This window comes from Ostrinia nubilalis, chromosome 17, assembly GCF_963855985.1.
Source record: "Ostrinia nubilalis chromosome 17, ilOstNubi1.1, whole genome shotgun sequence".
Classification (NCBI taxonomy): Eukaryota; Metazoa; Arthropoda; class Insecta; order Lepidoptera; family Crambidae; genus Ostrinia; species Ostrinia nubilalis.
In genome coordinates this window covers 10271459-10283917 of record NC_087104.1, presented here as the reverse complement: position 1 = coordinate 10283917, position 12459 = coordinate 10271459, and the positions used below count along the sequence as shown (strand labels likewise).

The following is a 12459-nucleotide window of genomic DNA, read 5'->3' as shown; positions in this document are numbered from 1 at the left end:
TTCCACTATTCTTATTGTTGACACAATATTGCAAGAGCAATCGAACTCTTGCTAGAAGTAAAGAAGCGCTAACCCTTCAGACATTCCGTGTTTCTGTAGGCACACCGCCAAAAAACTTACGAAGTTATTCAATGATACTATAAAAACATCTTAGAAGTTATTACCTATCATATTCTGCTGACTTTCTTCTAACGTAGTTACCTACTAGCTTTTGCCCGCGGCTTCACCCGCGTGAAATTTTCACACACAGACATCCAAACTTTCGCATTTATAATATTAGTAGGATTCTTACAATATTTCCAACAAGATTTTCCAAGAAGATAAGCTGAACTGATTTTCATGAAATTCAAGTAGAAAACTTTACATTGCTAACCTACCTAGTCAGTTATTTTAAAAAGAGTTTTAAATAAAACTTAAAATATCATAAAACAAACTTTTATTTACCTTTTTTATAATGGTTTTAACTTGGCTTTAGTAGTAAGTAAAATTCTTTTTCACTCATTATCACAGCACTTTTTACGACACAACCACTGAGAAGTTTTACTTATCTCACGAAACTAGGTTGACACGGCTTTCTGCAGATGGAGACCACACGTGCCCATGCTGTACTGGAACCGGGTCATCCAGGCTACCTAGAAAGAAAGAGAACAAAACAAAGAGCACGAAATGATAAGATGTGTGTTTACTCTTGATGTTTTTATCGAGGTTACCTACGCATTCGGAGACAGTCTCATACTCAACCTGCGCGTTCGGCCAGGTTTTGTAAAAATGCCACCTGGCTTAGTTAAAACTTTTGCTGTCCGAGTGGCACCAAAATTGAAATAAACTGTTTTTGAAGAAGGTTGAGTACCGCTGCTCTTTCGAGTGCAGCCCTACTATTTTGTGTATGAGTGTACCTACATGGTGCGTGTCACTGCGTGTGATCTCTGATGACTTCCCGAAGTCCCGGACTCGAAAGTGATTTTTTAGATAGGATAGATACTTGCCTCCTTAAAAATCTGCTTCTCGTGACCGCCCAGTTCGACTTTCGATTGGGTAACGATATTGAAAGTGTAATGAAATTTACTGCTTTTTGGATAATCATCCCAATTAATCCTCTTGCTCTTTGAAAAATCTGAGTTACCTACCTAAAGATGGCTAAAAAGTCCGACAGGTAAGGTAATCAAACATATGGTATGGTACAGTCAGCGTCAAATAGTTAGTGACACCCAAAAGTGGAGAATAAGTTGACAAAACAGCCTTATTCCAAGACGTGTTGCGAACTTAGGCCCGGTTTTCACCAAGGCGGAGCGAAGAAAGGTGGAAATAATGAAATCTGATTGGTTATTCAAAACACTTCTCTGCTCCGCTTCGCCTTGGTGGAAACCGAGCATTATTGTATACTTTGAGTACCACGAACTATTTGACGCTGACTTTACTATCGTTTTTAAAGAGCAGAGCCTGGTTTTGTGTCCAAATAGATTGAAAAGCGTCTAAATACTGATGGGATGGAACAGGTAATTAAGTATGTTATCAATGGCACCAATAATGATCAAGAAAGGAGGCACTGGGCCTAGAAGTCCTTCAGCAGAATTATTAGCAAGAAAAAGGACCTATCTTAAAGGCTCAAAATAGGAAATTGATTCCAAAATAGGGATGTTTCCTGGGTCAAAAAGCAAGTTTTAATTAGTCCGTCAGTTAACTTATCAAAAAATACTCTACACGTATTTTTCACTTTTTCAAACTAATGAAAATTTAAAGAGTTAAAGCGCGCCAAAGTTCATAAGAAGAGGTCCGTGACGTCAATGCTTGCATAAAAGTGCCGCACGTTGTGCGGAACTTCAACGCAATTTGTTAGATTGACAAATAAAAATATATGTGTCCAATATTTTTTGATATTAAACATGACTGACTAAAAAAATTTTTTTAGGAAACTAGCCTATTCAACAAAACATCTTATACAGGATGACTTGTAATGCGTGAACATCCTTGTAAGAGATTTTAGTAAAGTCACTTGCAATCATTTAGATCTGTATATGCCTAGGCAAACGTCCACAATTTTATGAGATAATATTTCGATTTTAATTTTGTATGAAAGACTTTTTTTTCTATATGGAGCACTGCATCTAAATGAATGAAATAAATGTAAGTTTAGTAATGAATAAATAAGTTTTCCATGATTTTTTCACATAAAATAATCTCATAAATGGTGCCTTATCCTGCACATACACAACTAAATTGGTTGCAAATGACCTGTGTCCTGCCTACTTTATTCACATTCAAGATGTTCACTAATCACAAGTCATCCTGTAGATAAGCAATTTAAAATTAACATAGTACATACTATCTAAAACACCAAACTATTGCCAGTATTGTGTAGATTACCCATGCAGTGTACATAAAATGCTTCTCAGTCAGCCAGAAGCTCAGCAGGACTGACAATGCCAGTTTCAGCAGCACAGTTAGTCTGTCACATCAAACTTACCATGACCATGGGCACTATACAAACCATTTATTCTTTTATCACTCACTGGTAAGTTTCTACACTCACTTAATTTCAACTCAACTGAAGTTTATGATGCTAACTTTTAAACTTAATACTTGGTGTGGGAACTATTAACTTCACATTTTTACTGTCAATCCTGCAAGTCTTTGTAATCGCAACACAAACACTTAGGAAAACTTCAGATATTACTTTACCACACTCAGTGCCAATTAACTATCATTATTGCATCACAAACTGGTCACTTAACACTTAATACTCTCACAACTCACTAGGTTCAAAAAAACAACAACTTGAGATATAATAATCTATTTTCAAGTACACACACTTACACTACACATCACCTAGCATACACTGAATAAAAATACACTAAACTCTGTTTCCATAAATACACTTAGTTTTAAGATTGCTTTAAGTCTAGCAAGACTAACTTGTTCATTATTTGCAATAGCAATTATTGCTGTCACTACAACTGTGGATCACACAGCACTTGCACTAAACATAAGAACTTGTGAACAACCACAATACCTCACATCACTACACAACATCACAAACTTTATGTTACTGATAGTAATTTATAACATTTTTTGAAAACTTCAAAGTAAAAACTTAATCTAACTATTTAAACACAAATAGATTTATAAACTATCTTCATAAATATGTCAAGCAGAACCACCGCGGACCACGACTATTACAAGGTGGTCCTCTTTCAAACTTTCTTCAGTAAGATTGTGGCAAGTTCTCTTTAAGAGGTCCGTAGAGAAGTCACACGGAGGGAAAGAATACAACACTCCAGTTGCTTCTGTCTCTTTATTCAAGAGGGATATCACTCCTGCCGCCTCTTTCTGTTTCAAGTAAGACACCAGGTTTCTCATTGGCCTCGTCTGAATACTCGAATCTTCATTTGTAATAGAAGCTGTAGATCCAGCAACTCCCAAGAAGATAGCATGGGAGCTCGAAGTTGCAATACGTTTCTGAACATCATCCAATTTCGGTTGATCCAAACGAAGTCTTTGTGTGATTCTCAGTTGGTTTTTGCCATCCTCATCTTTCATCAGGCTGTCAATGATTTCAGAGTCACCATCGGTCAAATGGAACTTGGTGGGGAATAGGGAGTTTTTCAGGATGAGTGCACCGTTCCAGATAGTGGTGGCTTTGCGTACGACTTCTGGGAGGGTTCGGGAGGACGCCAGCATGCCGCCGGTACGGCGCGGGGAGCCGTCGGAGTCGCTGTCGGGAGAGCGACGACGCGGGGAGCGGGATCGGGAGCGGTCAACACCAGGTTCACGTGAGCCAGAATGACGGACGCGACCTTCGTATTCACCGTCGACTGGAGCTCGCCTCCATTCTTCGTCGCGGTAGTCGCCAGCGCCGTGGTAAGCACCTCTGTATGCACCACGACCGCGACCGCGATGGCCGCCCCTACCCCTGTACCCTGGAGCCCCATACCCATAACTATCATCCCAAGTACCTTCGTAACCCTCGTAGCCTTCTACCGGTCTACCGTCTTCTCCTACAGGTGGAGCGTAAGGCTTAGGCCTGTACGGACCACCGTTGCCTACATCAGCGAAATCGATACGTAGACGTCTTTCGGGCCCGCCGAGAGGAAAACCTCTCATCTCTTTAACGGCGGCCTGAGCGGCGTCAATCGAATCGTATAAAATGTATGCATGAGCTTCACCTTTGGCATATTCTATCTTCTTTATAGCCCCAAATCTGTCAAATTCCCTTTCTAGCTGAGCTACAGAGGTCCACGGACCGAGCCCCCCAACCCACACTCTGGTGGTGGGTGTGGCTTTACCGTACCCTATCTTACATTGGAATTTACCAATATATTGACCTGAAAGTTCAACTTTTGCCCTGTGTGCCATATCTAAAGTTTGATAGCGCACAAATGCAAAAGCATTTCCAGTGCCTGGTGGTGGACGTTTAATATCAATGTCCTCGACAATGCCGTAGCGTCCAAAAATACGACGCAGCTCCTCATCAGATATGTTTATCTCTAAGTTGCCAGCGAACAAAGTTCTAGTGGCCAGTGGATCATCTTCGGGCTGAACGTGGTGCAGGTAGTTGGGAAACTTGTCTTTTTTGTTTTCAGATTTCTCAAAAGGAGGATGATGCGGTCGCGGCATATACGGACGTGGCATATAATGGGGGTGTGGGGGATGGTGCATAGGGGGCCTGTGGTGCATGGGCGGGCCGTGAGGGCCTGCCATGGGATATTCGTGCATAGGTGGACGGAAATCTCTATGATGAGGTGGCACTGATGGTGGTATGCCATAGGCCCTGTCGTCTGGAGGCGGGCGGCGGCGGTCGGGCACTGGCGACCACGCGTAGGAGTAAGGGCGCTCATAGTCGGTTGGCGTGATACTTCTCGGCCTACTTCTGTACTCGGACCTCACAGGCTCGTACACAGGATCTACTATGGCCACCTTATCGTACAAAATGATCCTCGGCTTTGCATGTTTGGCGTCCCTTGCATCTTCAACACTTCGAAAACATACGTACGCGACGCGTTCGTCCAACTCGTGGGATATTTTGATGCTGAAGTCTCCAAACTTTTTGTACTCTCTGTAGAGAGTGTCTTTGACGATTTCATCTGACGCCTTGGGGTGCAATGCACTGACACAGAGAACTTTATAGTAGGGGCGTACGGATTCCTCGCGTACTTCACGAGAGCGAGCATAGTCGTCGCGGTGAGGGGACACGTACCGGCCCCGGGGGCTCGGTGACCGCACCCTTCGCCGTACACGGTCTGGAGTGACGCGCTCGTCTGAACTGTCGTCGTATCTTCCGATGCTACTACGTGTCCGCTTTGAACGCGGGATGCTATCCCTCGACGAACTCCTCTTCATGTTACGAATTTTCACCGTTATACGATCTCTATCTCTATCGCTACGCGGTAATCCAATCATGTAAGCTCAGTTTGGTGAATCACTATCTGAAATGCACAACATTACACGTCACTTCAAAATGTCGCTTGTTCCCGATAAATAATTCACTGCACAACAACTGTAACTATTGTCTTACCACAGCGAATAAGCAAGTCGTGTTCGCTAGTCACAAACACCTTCGCGATTCCACAATAGATAACACTAAACGAAAGTTCCAAGTTCAACACAGAAAACCGCACGCGAACTAATGATCGAACATGGATGCCAGCAGCCATCCAAAAACAAAATGGACGGAAGATGAAATGCCGGAAATCAGCAGACTAGTGGTGGGTTGCCAGAACAGCAAAATATTTACCCATTTTTAATTAATTTTAAGTAAACAATTCTTTCTATTGTTCACAATTCTTAACGTCCATCGCGTCATGAATTAATCAAAAACGACAAGAGCTTCCTGAAAACAGTTTAAGAAAGTCAATACGGTTTGAGTGATTTTTATTGTTTTTTTAATCAACTACCACGACCTTGATGCTTCAATTAATGTATTTAATGAAATGTGATCTTGTTGCTTTCCAATATGAACGATGATAGATAACACGCCGGCGCGTCTTTCCATTCTATACATAGCCAGAACGCAAGGGTGTGAAACTAATCGAGTATAGTTTGGATGTGACTTTTTTTACTAAGCTCCTCCAAACTATACACGACCAGTACGCAGCGTATGCGTACTGCTCGCGTATACTTTGTAGTGACTTAGGTCAATTATCTTACTCCAAAATATACATCGTCAGTACGCATACGGACTAATCATGCATGTTTTGTAATAAGTTCGCGATTACAATGTATACGCGAGTACTTAGTTGCATGCTCGTCATTTTGACTTATTTACCTCTCTTTCTATTACATATTAATTCATAACTGCGTGTCTACTTTAAACATTGAATCAATTTCGATACGTGCCATTGTTTTGATAAAGAGCTTTTTGGTGTTTCATATTCTGCCATAGAAAAGATATTTGTTTTGGGGCTGAATAACTCTGAAATTAAGAATTATGTATGTGAAAATGATTTTTGTTCTTGAGATAAAAGCTTATAAATAAAAATGAATATCCCTGGACATTTTACACTGCGCTTCTAGTCCCAAACTAAGCAAAGCTTGTACTATGGGTACTAGATAACGGATATAAACATACTTAAATACTTTTTTTGTAAATACATAGGGTAGACCGGGTACAATAGTACCACGGGTCAATAGTACCATAGGCGATATTTCTTCATACAAGCGACGTTAGATTGTGTGCATAGCGTCAGAATATGAGCTTTTTGTGTTTCCATCCGCTCACCAGTCGGCGGCGCTTGCGCTGAAAAACGAAGGTGTACAGGAAGGATTTTTGTTTTTTGCCCATCCGCAGTAAGTTTTTATGTCAAATATATGAGCCCATAAGTTGCCTAATATGCTATTTGTTACCAAAGTATTGTTGTCAATAGTTTATCCAGGCTCTAAACTTTGTATCAACAGCGAATTATTGGCATTCACTGTGAAAATGACTGAATTTTAGGTGAAGTTCTCTTGACTACCTACTTGGAACAATTGTACCAGTCTCCATGGGGTCAATTGTAGCGGTACAATAAACCCCGTGGTACAATTAACCCCCGGAACCTTATTTTATACTTACTACACAATATTTTAAATTGGTTTTAAAGTACCTATACTTATAATAAAATAAGTTATTATAAAACATTCACGTGGTTATTTTACATTTTTACAATTATCCCAACTAATATTATAAATGCGAAAGTAACTCTGTCTGTCTGTCTGTCTGTCTGTCTGTCTGTCTGTCTGTCTGTCTGTCTGTTACGCTTTCCCGCTTAAACCTCGCAACCGATTTTGATGAAATTTGGCATAGAGATAGTTTGAGTCCCGGGAAAGAACATAGGATAGTTTTTATCCCGGTTTTTTGAAACAGGGACGCGCGCGATAAAGTTTTTCTGTGACAGACAAAATTCCACGCGGGCGAAGCCGCGGGCGGAAAGCTAGTATTTTTATAATTATAGGCATACCTACCTACTGAAAAAATAGTTAATATTGTGTTTTATTAAATAAGTAGGTAGATGTCGATAAAAAGGTGATATAAGTACCTAAATGCCTACTTAAAATATTTTAATATAGTTTTCTAAAACCCTTCTGAATATGTACATTTTAGCTTAATTCAGTAAGTAACTAAGTATTTGAACGTCTTGTTTTAGATGTCTCGACGTAGAGTCAAAAGTACGGATCACGGATCAACGGATCTATTCCTTTATGAACAGGCTTATGAAACAATCTTAAAAGGGCGAAGCATTAGTAGGTATAAATAAATCAGGGTCAATTGTACCAGGGGTCAATTGTACCCTCATACAAAAATAGATTTTTAAGTTTTGATTATTCTATCATTGTTATTATGCTTATTGTTGTTTCAGGAGCAATACCCGAGCCAAATAAATGGCATATTATGTAGAAACAGTTAGTTTTTTCGTTTTTATGGAAGAAAAGTTATTGTTTTGATTTTAAACTTTAGTGTTGATTTTTCATACTTGTTCCTAAATATTTTCGATCTCAATTAATAAAGAATGATGATTGTAGGAGATTAAGAATACAGAATACCAATAAAGGTCATGATTAGATAAACATAACGACCCGTTGTAGGGGTCAATTGTAACATGAGACATCGTACAGTTCAAACTCGTTTTTCATTAAGTATTCGAAAGAATAGTTCAACTCTGCATGCTTAAATTTGTAGCTTAGGAGTCTAGTTTTTACAGCATACTAACAGAATAAGTTATATTTCATTAGATTTCTCAATATTGAACAATTTCCAAAAAATGGTACTATTGTCCCCGGTCTACCCTACTTATTATACATAGAAGACACCCAGTCCAATACAAACAAATATCAAAATATGTTCATGCACACAAATTAATGTTTGTACTGTGCGGGAATCGAACCCGCTACCTCCGGAACAGTTATCCGTTTCGAACCACTACACCGAACGATTGACAATTTTAGTTAATAATGCACGTTTAACTTTCTTCATTCACTCTCACTAATAAATAATTGTTATTTAATTTGAAATCTACCTAATCAATTTAATTTCAGAAACCACTTACATTAGTGTTATAAATCTAGATTTATTATAATAATATGTAGATTCAGTAAAATAATAATATTTTATGTAAAAATTAATGAATTTAAAAATGGCATCACCGTACGTGATCTACATAGGTAGTTCTTATTTCTAATCTCGAGGACAAAGCACGAGCATAATATCTAATAAATGTAATAATTTTAAATATAATTCCATATTTTATTAAATCAAATAAAATAAACACACTCTAGTCAACTGTAAGTGGTGTACTTAGTATAGTTTGGAGCGAAGACGGAATCCATCCACGACACAAACTATACACGATCAGTACGCAAAATTCGTGTATAGTTTGTAGTGACCGACTTACAAAGAGACACTCCAAAATATACACGAGCAGTTTCCTATGGGTGCGTTCTGGCCATGTATAGAACGGAAAGACGCCACGCCGGCTCACCTGAATAAATGAATTCACTCTTGCGAAAAAACTGACAATAAATTTAAAATATAAAAAAATTATATGCTGGCAACTTTGCAATAACCGGAAATGAGATCAGTAGTGATGTTTTTATGATGTCATGTATTTCAAATAATTTCAATTGAAAAACGAATGTATCGATTAAACATAGCATTGACGATTCCTTTAAATATTTTTTTTTAATCCTCCTTCCTTGACCATCCTACACAATACAAAATTGATGGTGCGGAGCGTACATCGTAGATGCTCGCACTAAGATATTAATTTGCTAAACAGATTTTTACTCGAATAATATCATGCATGCATTCGAATATTAAAAGCATGGACACTACACATCCCTAATGGACACTGACAGTTACCAGACTACACTTTGGGTACTTTTTATTGTCATATTTTAATTAAATTCAAATTCCCCTCGCAATTTTAGGTTTATTATCTGATACATACTTAGATTAAAGTTTGTTTTAGTCATAATCAACAAAAATACCAACCTTATGCTTGAATTGAATTTAAAAAGGAAGAAACAAATTGATTAACAAGTAAAAATTTTCTACTATACCGTTTAATCATAAACGACATAAAAAATAACCCAATTACTTTATTTGTTTTGGGCAAAGTCTACTGTTTTGTATTGTTGCAAAAAATCGGATTTATTTGTACGTTAAACACGTTATTAGAATTTAAACTTTGGTGATGAGAGCCTAATATGGATATAATAATTCAAGTTAATAATCAGTCGAATGGGAGAGATAAATTGGCGAGGTCAGTACTTGCGTACTTGATATAGGTGACTGTTTCTTAGCTTATTTTGTATTAGTATTATAATTTAACTAAACAAAACTAACCATTTAATTGCAGGCTAGCACAATATACAAGTCGGTTGATATGGCATCAATTAGAATCAAATCATGCAAACAAATATTCTGTGGATCGAATAAAAAATTTGGAACTTACACTGAGCACATTCAGAAAAAGTAAGTTATAAACTGAACAATGTTTTAGGTATCAATTTGTTGTGCTTGATCTTCATAATATATGTTTTTGTGTTTCAGTACTGAGGTTGGGACGATGTGTGGATATTTGCTATTCTGCATTGAACAGTATGAACATAGATGATCCATTCCTAAGGTTGGCGATAACTACAAGCAAATTGGCACATTCGCTGTTCCTTTATGCAGACCACATAGTCTGGTTTACAAAAAGTGGATTTTTGAAGACAGATTCCGACAAATGGAATCGTACAGCAAACAAGTTCTGGCTGTTATCAATTATTGCAAATCTCGCTAGAGATTTCTATGAGATATTGCACATTTTAGAGTTGAACAAAACAACTTTGTTAAAGCCTTCTAGCCTGTTGAATGGCTCGGTAAATAATTTGGATTTTACTGGCAGTGCCAGGCATTTGTATATGTTTGTAAATTGTCACAAAGATATTTTCATTGATACTGTTAAGAATTCCTGTGATTTGTTCATTCCTCTGACTGCTTTAGGGTTTACTAAGCTGAGTCCTAGTGCAGTGGGCACACTTGGGGCTATTTCTTCTCTAGCAGCACTAATAACTATTGTAAAGCCTATAACTAAGTTGGTGCCTGCTTAGGAATGGTTATCTATTTACTTCAGTCTACATACATAGACACTTATTAATTGTTACACTACTCATGACTATACAGGGTGTTAGGTAAATGGGTATATGAGCCGACACTAGCCCATGTTAACATATGCATATAAATGGTATGGTGAAGTCAGAAAATTGATCTATCATCATTATAATTATCATCATTTAAATTATTTTAATTTTCATACAAATCTGATTTTATAAATTTTATTTTGTATGAAAATTTAAAAAATTAATATGATGATATTAAATTTCTGACTTCACCATACTATTTATATGCATATGTTAACATGGGCTAGTGTCGGCTCATATACCCATTTACCTAACACCCTGTATACACTATTTATTATAATCTAATTGAACATACTGGCAAAATGGTGATGGTTTTTACTATTATACTTAGTGATAAATCATTAAAACGAAATGCAAATCAACTTTACATCCTTAGCAGAAGGATGATTTTGTTTCAGACAGTTTTACTGCTATAAATGCTTCTTTTATAACTTATCTGATAAGTTTTATTAAGTTTTGATTAACAGGGTCATAAAATATTTTAGTAGGTATCTATATAGGTATGTGTTGGTTGGTACCACAGAGCACGTAATAGTTGGTACACAATGATATTGTTTAATTTTTAAGAAAAGTAGATATACTCTGTTTATTATATTTTTTCTGATTTTCTGTAACCGAAATAAAGGTATATTTTATCAAGATGTTGTTTATTTTAGGACCTTATAGCAAAAAAGAGTAGAAATGCAATAAACATTTATGACTGACTATGAAATCGTATCATTGTTGAACGCGATAGTTTCTAAATGTTGGTTTCGTATCAAGATGCGAATTTACAAATTATGAAAAATATAGTCATTAATTCCTTTGCTTTAAGTTCACGTTCATAAAAAAGTTTAACCTAACCTCCAAAATCCAAATTTGACAAGTGACATTTTGAATAATTTTGAAATTGCATTTTTTGCGTAACTCTGCCGTACTTTTATAAACAAAATTAAAATTTTTATCCAATGGCTCGTAATGTAGCTGATGCGGCACGGAAGTTTTTATTACTGGGTCAATGTGTTCCCACCGTGAAACAAAATGCAGCCAAAATTAGAGTAAAAAGGTTAGAATTAGATGAAAATTTACTCATGGTACGTATTATTTATTCATTCTACTGATTTCTATTGAATGGAGACATTATTCTTGGCCCTTTTAATACAGTTTTACATGTTTCTTTTAACCACCGTCTTGTTGGTTTCAGTATTTCAAGAAGGATGAGTTTTATTACTGTCATGATCCGAGTAAAGTTTGCAAGACCGGTGATATAGTTCTCATACAGGCTTTACCCCAGAAATTGACTAAACTCATTACCCATGAAGTCAAAGAAGTAGTTTATCCACTTGGTGATGTCACAGACCCAGTAACAGGCAAGAAAGTGGCTAAAGAACGATACAGAGATGATCTTGAAATTGAAAATAAAATCTACGGAGAGGTTGACACTGCATTTGATTACAATAAGGCACCTCCAAGAGGCTGGCAAGAAGGAAAGAAAGATTTTACTGCAAAACCTACATACACGAAATTCCATGTATTTGATGAGAATGATCCCTATGCTATTTAGTCCAATTATTGTAATTTATTAGTAAAATATAAGATTAGTTGTGTAAAAGTATTTTTGTATTCCCTCAGTTTCTTTCCAGACCAGTTTTAGGGATTTAACTTAATTTTATTTTCAGAGTTCAACCTCAGGTTATTTATTATTGTACTTATTACATTTAATTTTATGAGAGTAAATTAATTCTCCATAAACTATCTACCTAATTATAGTCTCACAAAGGGAGTCGTGTGAGTAGCCGTATTAGCATTTTAGATATCCAG

The 12459-nt window shown here is 37.1% G+C and overlaps 3 protein-coding genes across 3 annotated transcripts; 2 read left to right on the top strand and 1 right to left on the bottom strand.

Annotated features, from left to right (window-relative positions):
- Positions 1–2775: 2775 nt before the first annotated feature.
- LOC135080043 (RNA-binding protein spenito) lies at positions 2776–5684 on the bottom strand. Its single transcript, XM_063974714.1, has 2 exons — positions 5513–5684; positions 2776–5423 (listed from the first exon to the last, which is right to left on the bottom strand). Exon 2 carries the CDS (start codon positions 5395–5397, stop codon positions 3145–3147), a length of 2253 nt encoding a protein of 750 aa, XP_063830784.1. The 5' UTR covers positions 5398–5423; positions 5513–5684; the 3' UTR covers positions 2776–3144.
- A 3707-nt stretch (positions 5685–9391) lies between these two features.
- LOC135079726 (peroxisomal membrane protein 11B) lies at positions 9392–11298 on the top strand. The gene is made up of 3 exons (XM_063974332.1): positions 9392–9734; positions 9831–9946; positions 10025–11298. Exons 1-3 carry the CDS (start codon positions 9679–9681, stop codon positions 10567–10569), a joined length of 717 nt encoding a protein of 238 aa, XP_063830402.1. The 5' UTR covers positions 9392–9678; the 3' UTR covers positions 10570–11298.
- A 217-nt stretch (positions 11299–11515) lies between these two features.
- Positions 11516–12250, top strand: LOC135079725 (small ribosomal subunit protein uS17m). The gene is made up of 2 exons (XM_063974331.1): positions 11516–11732; positions 11843–12250. Exons 1-2 carry the CDS (start codon positions 11607–11609, stop codon positions 12200–12202), a joined length of 486 nt encoding a protein of 161 aa, XP_063830401.1. The 5' UTR covers positions 11516–11606; the 3' UTR covers positions 12203–12250.
- Positions 12251–12459: the final 209 nt, after the last annotated feature.